This window comes from Dasypus novemcinctus, chromosome 9, assembly GCF_030445035.2.
Source record: "Dasypus novemcinctus isolate mDasNov1 chromosome 9, mDasNov1.1.hap2, whole genome shotgun sequence".
NCBI lineage: Eukaryota > Metazoa > Chordata > Mammalia > Cingulata > Dasypodidae > Dasypus > Dasypus novemcinctus.
In genome coordinates this window covers 50,700,476-50,724,118 of record NC_080681.1, presented here as the reverse complement: position 1 = coordinate 50,724,118, position 23,643 = coordinate 50,700,476, and the positions used below count along the sequence as shown (strand labels likewise).

General features: G+C 36.2%; 2 protein-coding genes across 46 annotated transcripts in view; one reads left to right on the top strand and one right to left on the bottom strand.

Annotated features, from left to right (window-relative positions):
• AK5 (adenylate kinase 5) overlaps nt 1-6,734 on the top strand; it is a 304,060-nt gene extending 297,326 nt beyond the window's left edge. The window contains exon 14 of the mRNA XM_004472820.3: nt 5,387-6,734. Coding sequence (XP_004472877.2) covers nt 5,387-5,455 — 69 coding nt within the window. The 3' untranslated portion in view covers nt 5,456-6,734. The remainder of the gene's footprint in view (nt 1-5,386) is intronic.
• Nucleotides 6,735-23,643, bottom strand: part of ZZZ3 (zinc finger ZZ-type containing 3) — a 113,484-nt gene continuing 96,575 nt past the window's right edge. For 44 of the 45 annotated variants that reach the window (XM_058303339.1, XM_071217335.1, XM_004472821.5 and 41 more), the window contains 5 exons: nt 22,819-22,914; nt 19,716-19,868; nt 14,538-14,672; nt 12,556-12,656; nt 10,969-12,248 (listed from right to left, as the gene is read on the bottom strand). In XM_058303339.1, coding sequence (XP_058159322.1) covers nt 12,104-12,248; nt 12,556-12,656; nt 14,538-14,672; nt 19,716-19,868; nt 22,819-22,914 — 630 coding nt within the window. In that variant the 3' untranslated portion in view covers nt 10,969-12,103. Of the gene's footprint in view, nt 6,971-10,968; nt 12,249-12,555; nt 12,657-14,537; nt 14,673-19,715; nt 19,869-22,818; nt 22,915-23,643 lie in introns of those variants that run through there. The other variant, XM_071217371.1, reaches the window with a different exon arrangement.

Sequence of the window (23,643 nt, the reverse complement as noted above, 5' to 3'; positions counted from 1 at the left end):
TAACAAATAGAGAACTGGATATCCATATCTAAAAGAAAGGAGGAGGACCCCATCTCACACCTTATACAAAAATTAACTCAAAATGGATTAAAGACCTAAATATAAAAGCTACAATCATAAAACTTCTAGAAGACAATGTAGGGAAACATCTTCAAGATCTTGTGGTAAGCAGTGGTTTCTTAAACTTCACATCCAAAGCATGAGCAATGAAAGAATAAATAAATGGGACCTCCTCAAACTTAAATACTTTTGTGTTAAATTTCAAAGGACTTTATCAAGAAAGTGAAAATGCAGCCTATTCAATGGGAGAGAATATTTGAAAAACCACATATCCAATAAGGGTTGGTATTCATGTTATATGAAGAGATCATACAACTCAACAATAAAAAGACAAACATCCCAATTAAAAAATGGACCGAAGACTTGAACAGACATTTCTCCAAAGAGAAAATACAAATGGCAAAAAAGCACATGAAAAAAACGTTCAACATCATTAGCTATTAGAGAAATGCAGATCAAAACTACAATAAGAGATCATTTCACACCTTACAGAATGGCTATTATTACAAAAACAGAAAACTGTTAAGTGCTGAAGAGGATGTGGAGAAATAGGAAGGAACACTCCTTCACTTTGGTGGGATTGTAGAATGGTGCAGCCTTTGTGGAAGACAGAAGTCCCTCAAAAAAAAATTAAATGTATAACTGCCATATGATCCAGCCATCCCATTACTAGGAATATATTCAGAAGAACTGAAAGCAAGGACACGAACTGACACTTGCACACAGATCTTCATTGCAGCATTATTCACAATTGCTAAAATATGGAAACAACCCAAGTGTCCATCAACCAATGAATGGATAAACAAAACGTGGTATATACATACAATGGAATATATTCAGCTGTAAGAAGAAATGAAATCAGGATGCATATGTCAACATGGATGAAACTTGAGGATGTTATGTAGAGTGAAATAAGCCAAACACAAAAGGACAAATATTGTATGGCTTCACTAATATGAAATAAATACAGTGAATGAACTCTCAGAGGTAAACTCTAGAGTATAGATTACTAGGAAATTGATTATGGAGCTGATGCTTAGTGTATGTAGAATTTTCAATAAGGTTTATTGTGTGTGGAAATGAATAGAGTTGATGGTTCAATCAACGGCATTTGGTAAAAAAAGTTGTACATTCATCACTTCAATCATTATTAGAGCATTTTCATTATTTCAATAAAAATAATAAAAACAGACACAAGGAAATTCTTCTGCTCTCAATCTGTTTCCCCTGCTCTACATAGCTGCTATTTCTGACTATTCTTGCACAATTATTTATTTATTTATTAAGCCATTTTATTGAGATATATTCATATACCATATGATCTATCAAAAGTGTATAATCAATGGCTTTTTTTTTTAGCTGTTAAAAAGACCTTTATTGTAAAATTGTAAAATAAGTAGAAAAATTGATTGAAAGAAATTACAAATTTTAAGAGAGTCCAAGTTAGATTTAATATAAGAAACAGATAATACAGCAACAAACATTGATAAATGTAAATAATTATAATATAATAGAAATTAATCATAACATTTTTATATTACAGCTCTAACTATTGGACATAATAATCTCTAAGAATGAAATAAATTATTGGTTTAGTTATTTAATTTCCATTTAAGCCATAATTCTTTCTGGATAATCAAATTCCTATTTGGGAATTCTTCACATATTATTGGAATGAATTACCACAGATAACATGCCAACCCGTCATTTTATGCAGCAGAAAAACTCAAAATCTTTTTAAGAGTAGTCATACTAAATCATTATTGATCCAAACAGAAATGGATTAATGAGTATGCATAAGAAAGGAATAAAGAAAAATGAAGTATCCAAAAGTATATCTCCTCCAGTCCTCCTCAACTAAAAGCAAGTGTTTATTTTTATGAATAAACTTACGGAACACTGATCACAGGAACAATTTGCTCATTGCACAGAGTAATTCTTGTTCATATACTATTATTTTACATTTATCTGGTCTACCCCAGCTCTTTTTTGGTTACTGTTTGCATGGAATACCTTTTGCGAGATTTTCCCTTTTAACCTGGTTGTGTCCTTGTGTCTAAGATGGGTCTCTTGTAGACAAAATGGATGAAGTAATGCCTTTTCAGTAATAAAACTATATGTTAATGGATTGAACTTCCCAATCTAAAGACACAGATTGTTAAAATGAATTTTTTAAAAATTAGCCATCTATAAGTAGCATTTTGAGGATGCTCTTTCATAGCTTGTAACAATTGTTTCACAACAATGCAAGGTGTTGGTGGTAGGATAATGTATGATAATGTATGGGAGCCCTGCATGATGATATGCATGTTTGTTTTGTAAGTTCACCATTTATACTATACACTTACTGTTCATGGATGCGCATGTATGAATAATAAGCTTGAATTTTTAAAAAGTTAAAACAAAAGTAAGTATTGAGTGGTTTCCCACCTTTTTCTGAATTCTGGGACATTTTTAAAAAGATAATTATTTGTTCCTTGAAAGTTTGGAAAAACTTGCTAGTAAAACTATCTAGACTGCTACTTTTGGGAATAAAATCTTTAAATGTTTTTTAATTTTCTTAAATTGCTCTTGATCTATTCAAGTGTTCTATTTTTCTTCAATTTTGATAGTTTATATTTTCATAGAAAGCTGTTTCATCTACCTTTTTACTGTAATAGTTGTATTAGTCAGCCAAAGGGGTGCTGATGCAAAATACCAGAAATCTGTTGGCTTTTATAAAGGGTGTTTATGTGGGGATGTGTCCCCATTGTGCAGGGCAACCGGGAGTTCCATGGGCGGGATGGCCCAGACTGCCCAAGGGGTGACTGAGGGCCTGCCTGCATGGCAGGCATTGTAGGACGGCACCCCCAGGCAGTGAGGTCCTTTGTGCATTTTCCTGGCGCCTGCACCCCAGTCCTCCTGTCCTTGTGGCTTCACCCTTACAGACCATGTCAATATATTTGGGACAGAAGCTTACCGTCACAAGGCCCTAACGAGTACAACTCAAGGTACCGTAAGAAGTACTTTCTCACCCAGTCATTTGCCATGTGTTGAAGCAAGATGGTGGGTGATGTCTGCGAGGGCTCAGCCTTCTTCCTCTTTAGGCTCCATGGTCCCAGCTCATTCACATCTCAGCTGTAGGCTGGCATAAGGCTCACCTCTCAAGGCTTCTCAACTGCTCTGTTCTTTTCAGCTGCAAACTATCAGGCTCATCTCTCTTCCCTCGGCCTCCTCCGTGTCTATGGAGATGCCTCTCTTCCTGTGTTCTTCTCTGTATCTACTTCCAGTTCTTGATTGAGCATCTCTTTACATAGTGCACAAAGGGGCAGGGACTGAGCCTTGCACGCCCTAATCTTGATTTCATAAGGTAAAAGTGAAACCCCTGAATTTAATACAATCAAAGGGGTATCATGCCCAAAGGAACAGACCAGTTTACAAACATAATCTCTTCTTGGAATTCATAAATATCAAACCACCACACTGGCGTTCAGTGGTGCATACTATTCTCTTACATTTTTACAAACCAGTTCTGGAGCTGAAGGTTTTAACACTTCTTTGATTGCTAACTTTTTCTCACTACAGCTTTTATTGTCCTAGCTGCCCCTCACTTACCTTTCCCGTAAGCAGGCAAGAAGCCTTCCTGTCAGCCATCTTATCATATCTGGACTTTCTTAAACCACAGAACCATGACCCACACAAATGTGGAGCTTGGAGGATTTTAAAAATCGCCACTTTCAGCAGAGGACCTACTTGACAGGAAAATATAGGACCATTACAACTTAGCCTCCTATTCCTCCTCCTGCCAGTGTACCTGGGTCCTGCATTGCTGCATCCTTTACTCCTGACTCAGGAGGAAAGTTCTTCCTCCAATTCAGTGCTGATCTTCCCTTTACTTTGACTCTCAACAGCCAACTTCTTGCCATCCAAGGTGTACTGAAGGACCAGTACCATCTGTCATCCCCTCTGTCACATGTTCAGTCTCTCAGGGGTAAGAGAAAGGAGTTGGGCAGCAGTGCCAATAAAGGCAATGAAGGCCAATAAAATTGCTATTAGCAAGCAGAAAAGGGTCAAAACTAGATTTTTAAAAGTAGGTTTTTAGAAACAAAGAGAATACTACATACTACCATATACCATTACATCTATTAATATATATATATATACGCTAAAATAAATGAAGCCCTTTCATTCTAGCCATCACCTGCCAGTTGCACCCCATCCCTGGTCTTCCTCTTGTTCTTAAGCAATCCAAACTCATTGTCTTTCCTTCACTTCTCTGCCCACTAGAGTCCAACTACCATTTCCACCCTAACGTCCCTCTTTAAAGTCACTCAACAACCAGAATCAGCCTTTCTTGACTTGGGAAAGATGACACTGTGCACCAATCATCTCAAGTTCTCTCCTGTCCTGAATCTCAGGGCCTTAATCCCATTCTCTTTAGTCAGCTTTCCTTCCCTCACGTATCCATAGATGTTAGTGCTTCCCAGGGTTTCGCCACATACAACCATGAACGAATCTTGCACTCATCTGATGTTATTAACCTGCTTGGTAACCTCCAAAGATTCCCCATTACCTAGATGACAAAGTCCAGAGAAATTGAGAATAGAAAGGGAGTAAGAGAAATATGAATAGTGCTTAAGTCAATATGGACTCAGCCCAACCATGGCCAACCTCTTTGCTTGGGAAACAATGCAATGACAATTTGGAAGCCGAGGACACATCATCTCAAACTGTCTTAACAGCCTCCTCTCCTTCCTCCCCTAACTCAAGGAGCATTTGCTCTTTCCTCAACAAATGACCCACTGTTCCCTGGAAAATCTAGTTTTCAGGTCTTGAATCCTTTGTACAAGCTGTCCCCTCCTTAGGGAAAGCCCTTTCTCTTCTTTATCTTCAAATATATGTCTATTCCTCTAGCTTAGCTTAAATGGCAAAACCAAACAAAACTGAACAATCCTGATGTCTGGTAGGGGTCTCATCCCCATTAAATGTGAACTTAGATTCAAAATAGCACAGATTATTAGGACTGAAATTAAACTTGGAGGTTATCAAATCCTAGTTCATCCCCTTTATATTATGTAAGAGGAAAGTGAGGCCTGGAGAGGTACAGTATTGTTACTCCTACTACAATGCTCTTTGCCTTACACTTCCACCTTTTTTGTAATTCTTTCCAATTAAAAAAATATATATCAAAGATTTGCTAGGTACCTACACTGGATTATTCCAAATATTCTCACGTTATAGGGTATATTTTCAGAGCAAACTATAAGCAATCTTTTATTTTTAAAATAAAAATGTTATTCACAAATATTTAAGACTAATTTTCTCTCCTTTTTTCTTTTAAATACAGATAAATGCAGAGGGAACACCAGAGGAAGTTTTTCTTCATGTCTGCACAGCAATTGACACTATTTTCTGAAGGCAAAAATGCATGTATGATAAGGGGATGGAGACAGAAGAAAATACTAAAGGTTCATTCCTTAACAGTGTTTCAAGTTAAACCTTTTGTGTTCCCCCAAAACCTGACATTGCTGTTTGCGTCCCAGCTTTATCTATTTCTGGAAATCATGCATGGTTTTTTGGTATTATGAAACCTTTTCTTCATAAATCAATTATCTGAACTCACAGCACGCAACCCTTTTCTACAATATGCTTTGCACCTCAGAGCTAAGTTAGCATGTGAACAGCAGTGCAATGCCAGTCTGTGTCAGTTATGTTCCCAAGACTTGGAGAGTTTGATCGTTTGATTCTACTTTCATCAAGTAGGGAGTTGTAGGGAGTTGGCATCCCTTAATCCCCACCATATTTACCTTACTTTCTCAATGTTTATGTGCTGATCCCTGATGAATGCCCTTAACATGGAAGGCAGGCCAGAGCATATTCCTCTGGGCTGTTTTCTCAACTATCATTCATTAGTGGCTCAGAGTCAGAGAAGGTGGATTGACTAGACAACGCCAAATGCACCATTTAAATGCATCAAGCAAGTATAACTTGCTAGAAATAAAGATGTGAAATTGAAGGTAACAACAGTTAGACTAGTCATTAGTAATGTTTCTCTATTCATTTTTAGGAAACTGGCTACATGGAATACTGTCATAATGACTAACAGAACAAACTGGATAAGATGTGTATAACCTACTTGTCTATATATGTATGGTGGTGCATTTCAGCAATTATAAATTATTATCGATATCCAAAGATAATTTGAGTATGAGATTACTACAGTAATTGGACAATTTCTATTTATAATTTCAAATTGTCACATACTTACTTAATATCGTTGCCAGGCAATTAAAAAATACTGTAACAACAAAAAAGCTGATGTAAGTGGGAGGGACATGCCAGTAAGTGGTGTTTAACATATTCCTATGTTGTATTTGTTTCATATGGGCCCTTTCCAAATTATTGCGAACTTATCATGTCCACATGTAAAACTGTGTTTTCTTGCATCAAGCCAGTGAAGTTTGGGATTTCTTTTGTGCTATCAGTTGCCAAATCACAGCATATTATATATTCTACCAGAAAAACTGTATCTTCCACTGTCACAACAAAATGCCATAGTTTCAGTTTGCATGGGTTTTTTTTTTTTTTTCCTTCAATGGTTGTGCAGAAAAGGATCTATTTCTGGGAAAGATCGCATTTTTAGTCTTTTTTTTCTTGAAATGGGTATATACGAATAAAATAAATGGAAGACAGGATAATTTTTTTCTATTTATTTGTAATTCACTTCACTCTGGAAAACATTTGAAGCCTTATTTCAAAAAGAATTTGAAGCGAACACTGCAATAGTTGATATTTATGTCCATATGGTTTTAATTTTGTGACAGATCAGTTTTGAGTTATTACAGGGAGAATTCTCAATGTATTCTTCATACATGGTAATTTTCATATTTCCTTTTTCTCTAGCACTCATTCTTAAGACAGTCAGTGTTTGCTAAAAAAGAAATTAAATTTCTTTGGTTACAATTATACCTCTATTACCAAAAAGGAACAAGTTTCTATAACTCACACAGTTGTCAAATACTTCATTACAGTCAAGTTGTCGTACTCTCTAAGACTAAGGGGTATCTAAGCAAATTTAAAAAATGGGGCACAGAATGAAAATTATCAGTTGTGCCAGAAAACACAAAATGTAATTCTTTGTAGGTATTTATTAACATTCTTCAAGCACACACCACATACACACAAACACAGCCCATGCCCACCACAGCTTTAAGAGTCTGGGTGAGGGAAACGAGACAGCAAGGCGGCAGATGGGCCCAGCCATGGCTTTCATGGCTGTAGTGGTCAGCTCTCTTGTGAATCAAGTTTTCTACAGAACTGCTAAAACACATGTTACTGATTTGAATAGTCTGAAATTACATCCCAACTTCAAAGCCATTGGATGGATTTTAAAACAGAAAAAGATGGAAGAGGGCTTTGTCTAGCAAAAGACCCTGTCTATACATAGGAGACATCAATACACAACCTAAATTTATTTACAGTGCCCAACATTTAAAGCATTACCTAATTCAAAAGGCTGTACCCTCTCTGACCAATGACTACTCTTTTTCTCATTTGGCTTAATCTATACTGGCCATCTTCGTGTTCCCTGAACAAGTCAAGCACTTTACTGACTCAGGGACCAGGGACCTTTCCTGTTGCTATCCTTCTGCCTTTGCCTACAGAATATCCACAGTTTAATTCCCTCATTCCATTCAGGCCTCTGCTCAAATTTACGCGTTCCATTAAGGCATTTTTTGATTAATCCATCTAAAACGGCAGAGGAGTTTTGAGTATTAAACAAGTTTTGTTTTTTTTTAAAGATTTATTCCCCCCCCCCGTTTCTGTTCTCTGTGTCTATTTGCTGCGTGTTCTTGTCTGCTTCTGTTGTTGTCAGCGGCACGGGAATGTTTCTTTTTGTTGTGTCATCATGTTGTGTCAGCTCTCCGTGTGTGCGGCACCATTTTTGGGCAGGCTGTACTTTCTTTCATGCTGGGCAGCTCTCCTTATGGGGGGTGTGCTTGCACGTGGGGCTCCCCTACGCAGGGGACGCCCCTGCGTGGCAGGGCACTCCTTGCGCACATCAGCACTGCGCATGGGCCAGCTCCACACAGATCAAGGAGGCCCGGGGTTTGAACCACGGACCCCCCATGTGGTAGACGGACACCCTAACCACTGGGCCAAATCCTCTCCCCTAAACAAGTTATAGTACATGTAAAATCATTTACTAGTCCTAATGCTCAATGAAAAGTGGTTCTCTGTTAATATTTGAATGCTTTGCTTTCATAATTAGGACTACAACCCGGCATTTCCACTACAGTGCCCTTTCCATTACATTACTCTAAACACATGGCAGAGATTCATGGTGCAAATGGGATTTGAGAGAGGACCAAAACCATCTCAGATACCTAAGGTTGAACCATACCTTCCAGATAAGACTTACAGATAAGGCTTCAGTTCTCACATAGCCTTGTAAAGGAGGTCTCAGACAAACCCTTTAAGGGTCCCATACACAGTACATTCACAGATACAACTTGAACATGGGTGGTTTATCCTAACATCCTCAAGAAAAAAACTCACCTACAGTAAAAAACTCATCAAAATTGGTAATACAACCATCAGATATTTATTGAGAATCTACTAAAAGTAAGGCCCTAGAGATACAGAGGACATAGATGGCTTTGGATCTGATGGAGCTAAATGTGATAAAGCTCTCAAAAATGCATTTTATCGGCTACCATGAACTTGGGGAAAAGTTGGTTATATATTTTTTCTGGGATCATGTAAACAAAAGGATATTTTTCATCAAGATAAGAAATAAAAACAATGACAATGCCTCCATAATCTTGTGGAAAAACCTACTTGTGGTAATCTGGAAAACTCCCAATTCCATCTAGTACACCCAGAAGAGTTGCCTTCAAATGTGTTATCCACAGTAAGAAACAGTTTATAGCATGCCACACATTTATAACTGAAAAACAAATTTAACAAAAAGGGAGTAGGGGAAAGAAAGAAAAATGGACAAGGAACACTATTAGGTTAAGTGAGAGGTCCCCAACATGCAGGGGGACAAATCCTACTGAGACAGAAAACAAGCCTTAGTCCCAACTTTGCCAAAAGTCTCATGACCTCATGTTTGCTGTCAAATTAGAATATGTAAATTACATTTATGTGTTCTTTTCTCATTCACTATTGCACAACATTTCAGTACATTTCACCCATTTACAGTTAGGCTTCTCTATTCTGGACATGTGCTCAGGTCTGTGCTGTAGGGATCCCACCAGGAAAAAAGAATGAAAAGCAATCCCTGTCCATCCCCACCCCTAAACATCTTAATCAGCCCTGATAAAGAGAAGATTCTTGCTAGAAAAATAGGTAAAGAGGTAAACACTGACTCCGGAGCAGTCTAGGTTAAAATCCAAGCACCACCACTTTACCAAGTGTGTTAATTATTTAGTTATTTAATCTCTCTGCCTGGATTTCCTCAAATGAAAACAGGATGATAAGTGAACCTGTTTCATAGGGTTGTGAGAATTAAATTAGTTACTGTAGGCTTGCTTGGCACACAGTAAGCATTATACTATATGCTATTATTAGTGCATCACACTAAAGGAAACTTCCTTTGCACCAACTTTATAGCAGTGGTTTTAGACGTCATTAACAGGTAACTTCAGTTCCTAGCAAATAATTTGAGCATATTATTTCAGGAAATATGCCTGACTTACTGATTATCACTTAATAAGCAATGCTTTAAAACAAGTAGGTCTCTGTTGTCTTTTATAATCAATACTTTTTTGTAAGCAGATGGAAGGCCTACTCACAAATGGCAACCCTGCCCATTCCTGAGCCTCAATTTTTTTTAAAACCACCACCACTACCATTCAGGGCCTTTTAAAGCCACAAGAACTATTTGCTTGGAGCTAAAAAATAAACATTATCTCTACTCAAACAGAAACTATTCCTCATTGTCACTCAAAATTCTTAAATCTTTGCCCCAAAAAAACAGATTCAAGTGCATTCTTTTGTCTATTCTGTTCATATAACAATTATATCACATACAGTCCTCTTCCAAAGCATATTTCATGCTTTATGGGATTTTAGAATGGATCTGAGTGATTCTCCAAAACTAATCAGCATTATTTCTATGAAAACACAGAAGCACAGAAGTTACCATCAAGTGCAAATGTCTTGCCAAATTATAGGTTTTAAGCAGATCTTCTAGCATAGTCACATATTTAATATAAAAATACCCAAAATGCAAATGATTCCCCTCTTTTCCCCACTAATAATTCCAGGGTAATAAGTAAAACTTAAGGATGTTTCCTTACTTCTGAAGCTATATATTGTATCAAATCAATCTTTAATCAATATATTACTTTAAAATTCTCATTTTTCTGTATTTAAAATTCCATTATTTTTTTCAATTAAAAAATTCAGGGTATGATTTTAGTATTAACGTTCCCTTGATTTAAAATTGGAAAAAGCAGAGAATCTCAAAATTGGGTCATATATTATATTTAATCAGTCTTAGAACACATATATTGTTCTTTTCCTATAGTCCAGAACAATTTTCAGGAAACAAAGGGATTTTTTAAAAACCACCTATTTGAATTAAATATGTGGGAACTTATTTTCACTAAGTTTAAATTTAAGTTTAGTTTTCATAAAATCTGCATATCAATAATTTCCTTTTTCTTTAACCATGATATGTTTCTTTTTTATAAACTAGTTTAATTTCGTGTTTCAGCAGACACTGAATGACATTATTACCACCTACTACAGAGCTTCTCAATTTCACCCTCCTTTTCACAATTAAGTATATTTCTTACTCTGTATAAAGGACAAATGTGTGAACCAAATCCTAAGAAAACCCAATTCCTGTTTTCAAAATAGGTAAAAAAAATGTTAAAAATCCAAAATTTAACCAAAAGGAAGTCACAACAAACATTCTAGAATATAAACAGACAGTATCCACATAGTTTATTTCTCACAGTTCTCCTGACAAATGAACATTATTCAAGAACATACCGTATACACAGATAAGAAGAAACATACAAAATGTTTTAAATGATGCACAACAAAATCCAGCAGTATAAAAGAATGCATGTGAACTCTTGCTCACTGTGCAGACTAAATTTAATCACTTGTTTAAATAGTAATAAAAATACAATCTTTTATGGATCTTGTGCAGACTACAAAAGGGGGAAATTATTACCATATATATGATTTTTATATTAGGCAGTTTTCTTTGATGAGTTGCACTGACAACTCCAAATACAGAGGCAGAAGGCTGTGTATTTTAAAGGAATTAATGTTATGAATTAGAGACTTTACACAGTTACTACCACTGGCACTTTTCACCATAGTTTGTACACATCACATGATCATCTTATATAACATTACATTTAAAAAATATATCTGAGTGACACTTTTATAACATTCACACACCATGAGCTGGTTAAGGAAGCAATGCCACGGTTGCCTCCTGTAGTGCTTCACTGTTGGTAATAAGGACAGTTCATTGTGGTTAAAAGGAATTAGACATCAATATGGGTAAGCAGCTCCAATTTACTAAGGGTATTAATGGCCATGACTGGGACAGTGAGTTCTTTTAAAGTGTATATCCTAGAAGCAAACACCATCATTGGTTAAAACGTTGTCTAAAGAAGTCAGTTTCTGTGCTGAAAACTATTTTCACAACAAAACTGAAAGCTACTAAACTGTTTTTTATAAATACTTTGTCTTCTCATTATTATGTTTACGACCGAGTTCTCTGAAACCTTTGGAATTTACTCTCTTTAATGAGTGTTCCATCTCACCCATTTGAGATCACCACCTAAAAAGGCATTAAGGTGGTAGTGAAAAATTCACCAGGGAAACCTTTGCTCACCAGGAATGTTCAGCCACTCAACAGTGATCTACAGCCACAACTGTGCAGAGCTGTACTTGACGAGAACACTCAGGAAGCTGTCATGCTGTGAGTGTCATTTTAGGGAAAGCAGAGAATCTTTCCAAAGCACATAATTAACAATGATACCATTGCTATGTGTTGAAGAAGACTAGTTAAGTGATGGTCTCTTCCATGTCATCTGTTTGCTGGAAAGTAGTTTGGATCAAGGTAATTATAACTGGTGCCCTGGGACACACAGTAGTCTCTGTCTAAGAATGTTTCTGACCTATAAATAGGTTCTAGTTGGTGATCTTCCTTGTGAATATCTGTTTCATGTAGGCTGCAAAAACAGAACAAAATAAAACAACAAATACATCGTTACATGGCATTGGAAGCATTTTGGTTTACATAATACAAAACTTCTGCAAAGCTCTACCTGTTTAATCCATTAATCTATCAAAATCTCTAACATAAAGTTACTTGAGATGTGGAATGATTAAACAATGTTATTTAATTGCCTAGAACAACCAAGTTTAATACTTATGAAATGTGGTTTATATACTAAGAAGTTTCAGAAATAAAACACACAAATGACTGAAAAGCTCTTTATTTGTAAAATTTGAGACATTCAATGAAGAAAAACTTACCAGTCTGAACAAGAGTCACAGAAATCCAAAGACATATCTGGAGGACAATCCTGGCAGTGCCATCGAATGCCCTGGATAGGTTCTATACCACAGTTATCACACTATAACAATTCAAAGAGAAAAAGTATTAAGCCATATTGTGCCACAGCCCTAATTCTTTCCGAGAAACACATGATGTTCACATAGACCACATGCTGTACAGTGGTACAAGACAAGAATGATTGTAAATTGGATACAATTTCTAACTCAAAGCTCATCCACTTAAGAAAACATATTGACAAATGTGGATGGAAGTGACATTATAAGGCATAGTGCTGAATCTGATTTAATATATTTAAAATTTTTTAAAGAAAATCATCTGCAAAGCTGGGCATTTTATTAGTAATGACCATTTACTTGAAAGATACTTCAGACCAATGGACTGTGACTATGACTGAGAACTACCGCCTTAATACCACAGCTAAAACCAAACAAATGTCACAGAACTGTTTCATAGGTTCCTCATAGTCAACATAAAACACAGGCAACCACAAAATCCTCTCTGAAATTTTCATCTTACTGAAGCTTCTCATAACCTCTACCCATCATGAAAAAAGGGCAGAACTACTTCTTTCTCAGCAGGACTGCTCTATGTTTTGTCCAGTTTGGGAAACAAAAAGTAAGTCTCATTTCTAGTTTCTATGACCATCAGGTCAACTTGAGTTGCTAATTGACTGATAAACAAGCCATGGCTGGGTCCTGTAGGAAAATTATGAGAAGTGCAGCAAGTTTCCTCTTGAAAGACAAGAGCCGTCAAGAAAATTTCTGACGGAGACACTGAACAAACAAGAGGGAAAATCACTTAATATAATCTAGCTAATGGCTGCTCCAAAGAATCAAAGGTATAATAATTTTATTTTCAATTTCAGTTTATCAGTCAGAGGACATAATATTTCTTTATATCACCACCACATCAAATCTACAATTTATGATCTCATTATTACTTCCTCCAATCTTACCAAGTCAATTCTAATGCCTAAGTTTCTCAAACCTGTTTACCTATATCCACAGACACCACTCAAGTTCAGGATATCCTCATCTTTTGTCTAAATACCAAAAAAATCTCTAGCCAGTCATCACACTGCCTCCTCCAATCCATTCTCTATACTATGGCCAAAGTGATCTTTCTCCCCTTTCATTTACTTTTCAAAAAATTACACACTTAACATAAATAGTACAGTATTGTTTCAAAGAATTAATAATACATTAGCCAGAGATTAAGAACTACCCATTTCTAAACCCGCTCCCTTCCCTAAAGGTTATGGACACTAACAATTTAAGTAATTACTTACAAATGCAAATTTCATGTTACTCTCTATATAAAATCCTTCAGTGGTTCCCCAAACTCTTTGGATTAAGTTTAACCTCCTCAGCAAAGTTTCCAGGCACTTCAACAGCTTTAACCTTCACTACTCTCTTGTACGCACTCTAGCCGTAATGAATTATTTTACTTATCTTATCTAAATTCCTCATGAGAATGAGCAGCAGTAAAAAGGCAGGGACTGAGTCCATCATGTTTACTGCTGAACCCCCAGTACTTAACAAAGTGTCTGTGACGTAAAGGGCATTTCAAAATTTTGCAGAATGAATTAGCCTCTCGAAAATATCTGAGAGGCTATGATAATTCTGAATCTGAAAGGGGAAAAAATCGTTTTCTGATTCATGAACAGCAGCAAAACGAGAAGTAGCTAGACAGAAATTTCTCATTTCATATTTTACTTCAATATATACATGTCTGTCTATTTATCTTCTTTCTACTGAATCATAAACTTCTTGCCATCAGAAACTGTGGCAACTTACCTTGTATAAATGAAAGGGACAAGTTAAACTTACTTTTACCTGTATGTTTAGAGTTTTGGGGTTTAATGCTCCTGAAATCACCTTAAAAATATCTTTTCATCCTTTCAAAAGTTAAACAAATAGTAAGATTAAGTAGAATTTACCTTGAAGCCCACATGTTGCACAAAGCCACTTTCAGCTTGCATCTGCTGAAGTTTCTGCTTCTTTAACTTTTTAAACTGTAATAGCTCTTTATATTCAGGTAAATTCCTACACATAATAGGAATACTTTCTTCATCCTATTGAAAAGAAAAAAAAAATGTTAGTTTGAAAATTAAAATGAACTAGGTATTAAAAATACTGATATAGAAAATTTTTTCTATTGACAATATATCTTCCACTTTTAACATGCCACCTTTAAGGGTTCAAAATAACTGCAGCTATTACAAATGTTGAAGATTAAAATTTTGGAGAAAGTTCACATTTTACTGTAATAGTAACAGTGAATTGTAGTAGATTGCCTCATAATGCAGGTGCCAGGGTGTACATGACTCCCACATCTGTCACACACTAATTCAGATCTAACCCAATCCCTACTGGTTCACAGCTCCTTGAGAGACTCCTTAAAATCTTCTTCTTCCTGATTTGCAGAAAGCTTCTCTTCACCAATCTAACAAATTTTACACATCCTCCTGTAAACATATCACCTTCTTAACAAGAAGGAAATCAACCTGTCTTCTGTATTCCTAATGGTAATGGCCCCCTCTCATATCCAGGGTGATGAACGGAGTTACAAAGATGAGTATTTAGAATAGATTGTTAAAGAATGAATGGTAAAATCTGTAACATATTAAGTTGAAGTGGCCCTTTAAAAAAAATGACTTTCAAGGTATAAAGGCCATTTGTGATTCAAAACTTTTAAACTCCCATATCCTAAACAAATTGGCTAGCAATTTTGTAATCCAAATTCTAACATAAAAAATTAGTCTACCTAAATTGCCAAGAACATTCTTCATCCTCCAGGAAAACTTCAACATCCTCGTAGATGCCGCACCTAGCCTCCATTTTTAGATCTAGTCTACTGAAATGACATTTGTCTCCATTCCTTCCTGGTCCCCCATTACAATAACCATATCCTAGACCTTGCCTTCAATTTTAAGTGTTTCCTTTACCTCTAAAATATTAAATTTCGATGTTATCTACAATCTTCTTTCCACTTCTCTCATGCTCTGACCTCAAATAATTTGCTTTTTAAACCTTATTGAAATTGCTAATCACTACTCTTCTTCCTATTCTCCCAATCTACTAGCCCTCTGCCATCCAGATCCATTTCTTTCCTTTTCTATCTAATGATCCCATGGTCACTAATTTCTCCAATTCCCTGACCCCCACATTCCATTTACCCCAATCCTGGACCAGTAAACTTCTGTCCCTCCAATTCCTCCTGCCACATGTTAGGTATTATTAACTATTGTTTATTTTATGTCAAGGAAACTGATGCTTATAGAAATTATAACACTTTCCCAATATCAACAGTTAATCAGTTGCAGAGTGATTTGAGCCCAGGTATATCTAATTATATAACCCCCTACCCACCCAAAACCCCAAAGTAGAAATCTAAATCTAAGAGACATCCTTAAATGTTCCTTCTCTCAGGAAGCGGATTTGGCCCAACCCATAGGGTGTCCATCTACCACATGGGAGGTCCAGGATTCAAACCCAGGGCCTCCTGACCAGTGTGATGAGCTGGCCCACTCACAGTGCTGATGCATGCAAGGAGTGCCATGCCACGCAGAGGTTCCCTGTGTAAGGGAGCCCCACGAGCAAGGAGTGCGTCCCGTAAGAAAAACCGCCCAGTGCAAAAAAAGTGCAGCCTGCCCAGGAATGACGCCGCACACGGAGGGCTGACGCAGCAAGATGACGCAACAAAATGAGACATAGATTCCAGGTGCCACTGACAAGAATACAAGTAGACACAGAAGAACACACAGCAAATGGACACAGAGCAGACAACTGGGGGGGGGGGCGGGGAAGAGGAGAGAAATAAATCTAAAAAAATAAATCTTTAAAAAATAAAATTTTTCTTCTCATATGTAACCTGACAAATTTTGTCACTACTTAAAATTTTCTAAAATCCTTTCCAAATTTGTTGTCTAGTTCCCATTTCAGACATTTCAAACAAATGCAGGGAGTACACATACTCAGAGATTTTTTTTTAAGATTTTATTTCTCTCCCTTTTTCCCCCATTGTCTGCTCTCTGTTCATTTGCCGTGTACACTTCCGAGTCCGTTTATATTATCCAGCAGTACTAGGAAACTGGGTCTCTTTTTTGTTGTGTCATCTTGCTGCATCAGTTCTGTGTGTGTGCAGTGCCACTCCTGGTCAGGCTGCGCTTTTTTCACACAGAGTGGCTCTCCTTGCAGGGCACACTCCTGTGCGTGGGGCACCCCACACAGGTTAGAAGGTCCTGGGGATCGAATCCTGGACCCTCCATACGGTAGATGGACACTCTATCAGTTGAGCCACGTTGACTTCCCAGACTTAAAGATTATTCATTTCCATTTTAAGCATATTATAAAATATGGTCAGTGTCGCGAAGATTAAGAAAAGTTAAATCAAACTCTATTTTGCTAATTTTGTCAAAATTAACTTCTTTTAAATACCCCACCATCACTCCTCATCACTCCTCATCTCCCTCAAGGGTGAGACTAATCACTTCCTCAGAGGTCTTCCCCATAAGCTTTCAATTTAAGTGCCTCTTAAATCATAAGACCCATTTTTTTCCCTTTGAAGCACTTTCAAAATTTGTAATTTTTTTGTGTAATTGCATATTTATCTCTTCCCATTAGACTAAAATTCCTGAAAGCAAAGATCGCACATATTTTTTTCACAGCTGTTTTTTTTGGTCTCCCAGCAGAACCTGATGTATGTGTTCAAGAAATATTTTTCCAATGGATAATTCTAATAGTCACAAACTACAAAAGGACACATTAGTGCCATATCTTTAAGATATGGCTGGTACTATTTAGCCATTTTTCTAAAGACAAGATTAAAAAGAAAAAAATTTCTAAAGACTACAGTTTATTTTATTGAAGACATTTGAAACAAAAGTATATATCTGTATTTGATTGGTATAGAAATAGAAAAAAGGAAAGCTTACTTTTATTTGCTTTATATCCTTTAAGCAAGGAATCAGAATTATGTTAAGTATTAAGAAAATGAGTTCAGGAATAGTAGTAAAATGATTTTAAAAAGTTAACAAAAATAAAGAAGAATCCCTATAAGTAGAAAGTAAAACTAAATGAATTAACCTAAATTAGTATCAAATTGGTGACAATACAGAGGATTATTCCAATTGTACTTAAAAACAAAACAAAACAAGTATAAATTACTTTACACTTGTAGGAAGATATATATATCCTAAGGCAAAAAAGAACTGCAAAAATATATATAAATTTTTCCCCCCATAATCATATTGTTGATGGCAGTGTTCGTATTATATTCTGAGACTACTGTGAGCAGTGTAAGACAATGAACGCATTATTTCTTTGGCACTGGAATTTGCAGCATAGGAAAAAGGAGATACAGATTTAAGAACAACAAGGTTAAATAAAAACCCAATAGTGCTTAACTTGAATTTGATATAAAAATATGAACTTATAATGTCTTTTAAACCAAAATACATTCCCTTGCTCTGTCTACTAAAAAGGCCTAGTAACAATGATCAACAGTATTAGGCAGCATTCCTTGAGTCAAGATATAGTCTCCATTAATACTTCCCATTCATAGGACTTACGGGTGATTCTAGGCCTGAGGCAGGATTTTCCTTGTTCTGCCAAACAGCAAGGAACCGATCAAAAACTACTGCCATTTTGTCAAAAGAACTGAGAAACCAATTTGCATAGGCTTCAACTGGCCAAAGATGGGCCAATCTGAGCTCTAACGAAGACAATAGCATCAGTGGCTTGAAATGCATTAATTATATTTAAGTCCAATAGTTCTTAAGAATATAAAAATACAAACTAAAAACTTCACTGGCTATCTTTGAAGGATACTAGAGAATTCTTTTTTTTTTTTTTCTTTTTAATGAAAATAAAGGGAAGAATCAAGCATGTATCCTGCCTTTTCTAGACAGGTTTTTGGAACCTTACGGTAACCAAATAGTTGATAAGGGGGTTCTCCTACATAGCATATTCGATCAGATAAATGAAGAAGAAATGAAAGAATTAGAAATTATGTTGTTTAACACCCACAGAATTAATGCACATAGGCAATAATAATGGATGCTATATCAAAAATACACAGAGACAATCAGACTGATGAAAGTGCACATGAAATAGTCCTGCCCACCCTAATAAACAAATCTGAACACCATCTTTCCTAGACCTACTATCAATTTTCAGGAATTTCAGGGAACAGAGGAAGAGGTTAAATGACACCAAAAGGAGATGGGACCAGTAAAATCTACACTGTGGTGTAAATTCTACAGGACAAATGACACAGTGTTACATCAAGAAAAAAATTGTGAGAAGGTAAAAAGGAGACAGAGGAGATAGAAACAGAGACAAGGAGAACCAACTGCAATGTATGGACTTTATCTGGATCCAATTCCAAACAAATTGAGAAAAGAAAAATTATACGACAGTCAGGGAAATGTGAACACTATATATTTGATCATAAACAGAATTACCCGAAAAAATTACATTTTTCTAGACAGGATAATGATACTGTGGTTATCAGATATACATGTTGAAATATTAAAGGACAAAGTGATATAATGTCTGGGATATACTTCAAAATAATGAAATAATCTGTGTGTGTGTATGAGGGATGGGGGGTAATTGGGGTGAAAAGGTAGTATAGATGAAATAAGATTGATAATTGTTGAAACACGATGATGGGTGCATGTGGATTCATTATACTATTTTCTCTACTTTCATGTTTGAAAATTTCTTTATAAAAATATTTAAAAGGAAGCAGATGTAGCTCTAAGGGTTGAGCATCTGCTTCTCATGTATGAGGTCCCAGGTTCGATCCCTGGTACCACCTAAAAACAAAACAAATAAACAAAAAAAACAACTCTCACTGGGGAGTGGATGTAGCTCAGGGTTGAATGCCTGCTTTCATGTACAAACTCCTGGATTCAATCCCTAGTACCTCCTTAAAAAAAAACAAAAAAACATACATATATGTATTTAAAGCACATTATTTTTTAAAAACTATAAATGTGATTATTAATTAAAAGAGAAGAAACCAATGGTCTCTGAAAAATAGGAACAATTAGAAAATTCTGATATTCTCTTCTGTACCCTGGCCTATCTAATAACTAAACATCACTTACTGATGCCTCCTCGATAGCTGTATTCATGTGGCTATGAAAACAGGTTCGGTCATCATCTTCATCCATATACACTGGAGGTTCGTGGGATGTCATGAAAGTGGAAGGTTTAAAGAGATGCTTATTAAGGGGATGCTGTCGTCTGCTTGTTGAAGACTGAGGAAACAAAATTTTAATTGGGACAGTGGAAAATCATTAGAATCAAAACCAAAAATAGGATACTTCCTGCAAATCTAATAATCAGGTAAAATTTGCACAATACAATGGAATGTCTGAAAATATCATAAATTAACTCACTGTTCTTTCTATGCCAATGTCATTTATTTATTTTTCCCTTACACACATCTCAATTTATTCAAACCAGAATTTTTTTTAAAATTTATTTCTCTCCCCTTCCACCCCCACCCCAGTTGTCTGTTCTCTATGTCTATTTGCTGAGTCTTCTTTGTCCGCTTCTGTTGTTGTCAGCGGCACGGGAATCTGTGTTTTCTTTTTTTGTTGCATCATCCTGTTGGGTCAGCTCTCTGTGTGTGTGGCACCATTCCTGAGCAGGCTGCTCTTTCTTTCGCACTGTGTAGCTCTCCTTACGGGGCGCACTCCTTGCACGTGAGGCTCCCCTATGCGGGGGACACCCCTGCGTGGCACGGCACTCCTTGCGCGTATCAGCACTGCGCATGGGCCAACTGCACACGGGTCAAGGGGGTCCAGGGTTTGAACCGCAGACCTCCCATGTGGTAGATGGACACCCTAACCACTGGGCCAAGTCTGCCGCCCAAACTAGAATTTTAAAGTGGCATTGCATTTACTAGGTTCTCACCTTTAGCAAACTGTTAATAGCTTGTGACTCTATGGTAGTGTTAACAGAAAAGCAATTAATTTTATCTACATTAATCTGTGTTAGGTTGTTTCATTATCTATTTACAAAATTAAAATCAGTGTCTTAATAAAAACAGATCATGGGGGAAGCAGATGTGGCTCAACCAATTGGGCTCCCCTCTACCATATGGGAGGCCCTGGGTTTGTTTCCCAGGGCCTCCTTGTGAAGGCAAGCTGGCCCGCACCCGCACCCATGCCTGTGGAGAGCAGACGGCCTGCGCCCACTGAGAGCGGACCGCCTGCAGCCACGGAGAGCTGACACAGCAAAATGACGCAACAAAGGGAGACAAGCAGACACAGAAGAACAGGTAGCAAATGGACACAGAGAGCAGAAAGCAAGCAAGCCACAAGGGGGGGATAAATAAATAAAAACAAATCTTAAAGAAAAACCCAAGAGATCACATGTGCATGTTTCCTTTCCAAGTCTGTAAAATGAAGGGCTTTTTCTGGATGAATTTCATCGCCAGTTTTTCAAAATTAACCTCATGGTATGAGCCCTCCGGAAGGAACTTCATAGTCACCTGGCCTCTCAAAAGACAGCAATGCCTCATTCACAACAAGGCTGCTATTTAGGAACATCAATATCCTCACCAGACTTCAATTAACCCCAAAGATGCTTTAAAAAATGTCATGTCTTTACTAATTTTCATCAAATAATCTTTCACATTCTGCAACTTTTTTATGCATCTTATTATCTCCACACAACAGCTACAACATAGCACTGATAGATATGACCACTGTGCCTACTTGCTAGTCACCAACTTTCAAGTCCCAACGTAAAAAACTCAATGTCATTTAATTCTCACAATATTCATATATAGTAGTTGTTATGTCCATCTTAAAGTTGGAGGAAGCGAGGCATATTAAGGTTAAGTTTCTTGTTCAGGATGTTACAGGTAGACAGTAGTAGAGCCAGGATTGCAAATGAGGTCTGCGTGGTATCAAGCTCACTCTAAACCACTATGCAGATGGTCTCTCTTGATTGTTAGCAAAGACACAAACACTGACCTCAGCTACATGGAGAATAATCATTTCACCTGTTCCAAAATTCAGACTCTAAATATAGCAAGGAAGATTTTCATAGCCAAATGTCAGTTAACTTAAAATACAGTACACCCAAAGGATAGAACACATTTGGATTTCTTTAGTATTCCATTTGTTAGCATCATTTCCATTTTAGCTATGAAATTATAAGGTATATAACACATCTATTAAAAAATTAGAAATTAACCATGAAAATTAGAGTTGTTAAATTGAAGATTGGTTATCAAAGTTCCAAGACTTGAAAGTTACAGGCTGAACTCTACATAGCTAAGATAGGTAATGCTGTATTTGAACAAACAAACAAAATGTTTAAAACAACTGGCAAATTAAAACAAGCCTCCAAAATTTGGAAAAAAGAAAAACACATGGAAAATATGGTGCTGTACAGACAATATTCTTAATGAAAAGTTGCGTAAAACAGCTTCAGTAAGGAAGAGTAATGGACTTAATGTACTCTTAGCTTTTCTCTTTATGTGACCGGTGGTAGCAGTGGGGATACACAGCAGAACCAGGGTACTTTTTAAAGAAATGAAAGGAGGACAACTATAGGCCTTTATTTTTTGCTATTAGAGCTATATAATATGGCTATATAATATGATACAGACTAGACAACTTACTCAATATACCTTAAGCCCCTGTTTTCTGATCTATAAAGAGATGATAGAGCAATACCTGGCACAGAGCAATCAATAGTAGGAATATCAGCTAACTATTCATACTATTAACAGTATAGTAAAGGTGATAATACTAACTATATTTCAAGAATTGCAGGGAGAATTAAATAAAATATCTTAAGAAACATTACTATTTTGGATTTATGTATCATCTACAAAATAGAAATTGAATGTGTTTATTAAACAGTTAAACATCCTAAAAAGTATAACAACTGCCTTTCTGATATACATTCAATCTCAAACCTTTCAAATAGCACTCATTCCTATAAACTAACCTATTCTTAAGAAGATAATGAATAATCATCATTATAGCTCACTGAATTTCACTGAGTACCAATAATAGAATTCTACCCCTGCATCTGTGCTCAATTTAACGAAATGCTTGGAGTAAACAAAATTTCAAATAAAAAACTGAACGCTTTCTGACAAATGTCTATATTTTCACATACCAATTCTGACTTTGATGATTTTAATCCAAGATCTAAGCTTTACCTTCATCTATTTCTTTTTACCTTTTTGGAGTACATATATAAATTTGGTGTTCTGCCTGGGACTGGAATGCCAGCTTTAGTCAGCTTTATGAAATACTTCTGCACTCGGCTGGCGACCTGAGGAAACATGACAAGCCTTTTAATATAATGATGTGACATATAAGACCAGAATAGTTTTAAAAATAAAAATGTCCATGTGTATCTAGTGAAGACTACCAATTTAAATTTTGTCATAGATCAAGAAATATCTTTAAACTGCCACCAAAGACTCATAGTTTAAAACCTAGACACACACCAAAAAAAACCATTAAAATAAATTTAAAGTTGTCTGATCTCAAGGCTATGCACATATTTAAATTTGTGGACACTCATACTAGCATTAAATCACATCTATTAATATAGATAGGAACATGAAGGAGGAAACAAGATACATTTTCAAAAGAACAACCAGGGAATAATGACTAAGGCAATGTTACAAATATATTAGCATAGTATTAAATGAACTAAAAGGTACATAATGGGTTTGCTAAATAAGCATTCAAGAGACATTAAGCCTATTATATTTATATATTTTTAGTATTTAGTGATGAGGCAACTAGAATGATCTCTAGTAGCCTCTGAAACCAATGTGAAAATATACAATGCTGGTCTCCTGGGGTTCTTGTGGAGGTGATATCATCAATACGACAATGTAAAAGAGGGAAAAGTTTTCCCACAGAATCATCTAATAAAAGGACAGATTCAACTTGCTTAGAATTTTGAAGGACAAGAGAGACTGGAGAAGGACTCCAAAACTGCTGATTCAAAAAATATGTAATAAATAATCTACAAAAGCAGGGCAAGAAT